The sequence below is a fragment of the Aplysia californica genome, unplaced genomic scaffold (assembly GCF_000002075.1).
Source record: "Aplysia californica isolate F4 #8 unplaced genomic scaffold, AplCal3.0 scaffold00095, whole genome shotgun sequence".
Taxonomy (NCBI): Eukaryota; Metazoa; Mollusca; class Gastropoda; order Aplysiida; family Aplysiidae; genus Aplysia; species Aplysia californica.
Window position 1 is genome coordinate 1,079,734 of NW_004797365.1, and position 1,942 is coordinate 1,081,675.

A 1,942-nucleotide genomic window follows, 5' to 3' on the forward strand; every position below is an offset into this window, starting at 1 on the left:
GCGCCCTGGTAGGTCCTACTTCCTCTCTTTCCCTCTGTTGTTTCTGTCTGTCTTGCTTCTTCCGTGTACTACATGGCTGTTTTTGTGTCGATGTGCTTCTTTTAACTCAAACTCAAACTTTCTTTGCTATATTATTTCCCAGTCGCATCTACAGGCGAGATACTATTTGGGACAAGCTGATTTTCCAAAAGATCCAGCAGCGACTCGGAGGGCGAGTACGGATCGTTCTGTCGGGATCAGCACCTCTGTCTGAGGATGTCATGAACTTCTTGCGCTGTGCTCTGGGCTGTTTCGTAAGTAAACAACGTTAGAAATAAAGTTTGGTTGATTTTGGGGACATGGGAATAGCGACTGTTTTTTTTTTTTACCTCTGTTGTTCACCAAACATAGGTTTGTCTAACATAGGAGTTGGGAGCAGCTTCTGAGTAGAGACATTAAAACATTTACTTTTTAAGATAATTGATACCAATTCTTCATAAGTATTTTCCCTTTGCGTTCCTCTATAGCTCTAAATAGTTGAGCAAAGGCACTCAGAATGAAGCAGAAATCGAAACAGTCACTCACAAACGTCAGAGTGAAGAGTGTTGTGGCTCATTATTATCAACGGATTTTTTTCACATGTATAACTTTTTAAAGGGTTTCAACTGCAATGACAAGACATGTTCAGGAATCTAGTTTTTGTTGGTGACAACAAAACAAGGGAAATATTCTACGTCAATACAGACACTCTTACTCACGTTAACGATAAGAATTCATAGAAAAACCCCCAACCCAGCTTGCAATTGCTATGCCGGAAATGCTCGCTATTCCTGTGTTGGGTTTTACGCAAGCTTACTATTCTAGTGCGCTGCGAGGTGGTTGGAGGACGCCACTGGTAGCTCCTGCTTCTTTACTTGGTCTCTCTGTCTTACACTTTCCCATAGCTGAGTGGTAGTTATCGTGTTCTTGTGCTTCTCTTTACTCAAACTCAAGAATAACAGAAAAGCAAGATCTCGATAGATTACCTCTTTTATTTGTACAAGTAGGTTCGATATTTAGAATACAATGCTGTGTATCTAGAAATCACCTGTTTGTGGCAAGGAGAAATATTAATTCATTTAAAGTCGACCAAACAATAGTTTAAACATTCATAAACTTTCAGGTGGTCGAGGGATACGGGCAGACAGAGGTGTGTGCTGCGGCCACGATGAACTTCCCGGGTGACGCAAGTATAGGTGGGTGTGCTCACTGCTATGTCATTCAACAAAACAGTCTGTTTTGTACAATCGTAACTTGTGTAGCAGTAAGAATAAGATGTAGAGTGACATAGTAATATACAGGGGATAATAATGTGTCTGTATTTAAGTGTTTCTGATTCTCCACAATGGTTTGTTTTTTTTTCTTTTAGGTCTCCGTCTGTGTCTTTTATATTATAATAGTACCGCACTATTGGCATTCTTGTTTCGTTTTTTAAAACCTTTAAAAAAAATTTCGGAGCTTTCGTAGTGCTTTAGGTTGATGGTGAGGATGGTCGACGAAGAAGAAGAGGAAGATAAACAGCATGAGTTGTGTTGTCATAGTTTGCAGATCTTTAGGCTTTCGTAATAACATTCTTTGGAGAAAAATGAAATGGTGTCGTTTTGAATACGAGATGCAAAACAAGGGAGACAACAACAGAAATCTACATTGAATGGAGTAAGCTGGCTAATGTTCCTTGTGACAAATTTATTGCTTTCTTTTCTACGTAATGTCTTAGTTGTCGTATTGTTTGTCGGTTCCTGCTGTATATTCGTTTTTGTTATGTTGCCTAGTCTCTGCTTATTTGAATTTCGGAGTCATGCTTGTTTGTAGTCACATCTGATTAGAACTAAAAAATAAAACAACGACAAAAGCATCTCCAACACCAGCAGTACCAGTAGTTACAAATGTAACAAAACATGATAAAAAGAACAACAACACCCCC

The 1,942-nt window shown here is 39.1% G+C and overlaps 1 protein-coding gene across 1 annotated transcript in view; it reads left to right on the forward strand.

Annotated features, from left to right (window-relative positions):
• LOC101856565 (long-chain-fatty-acid--CoA ligase 5) overlaps positions 1–1,942 on the forward strand; it is a gene marked incomplete in the record, with an annotated part of 32,169 nt that overhangs the window by 20,547 nt on the left and 9,680 nt on the right. The window contains 2 exon segments of the mRNA XM_005095103.3: positions 143–293; positions 1,142–1,214. Of these exon segments, the coding sequence (XP_005095160.2) occupies positions 143–293; positions 1,142–1,214 (224 nt within the window).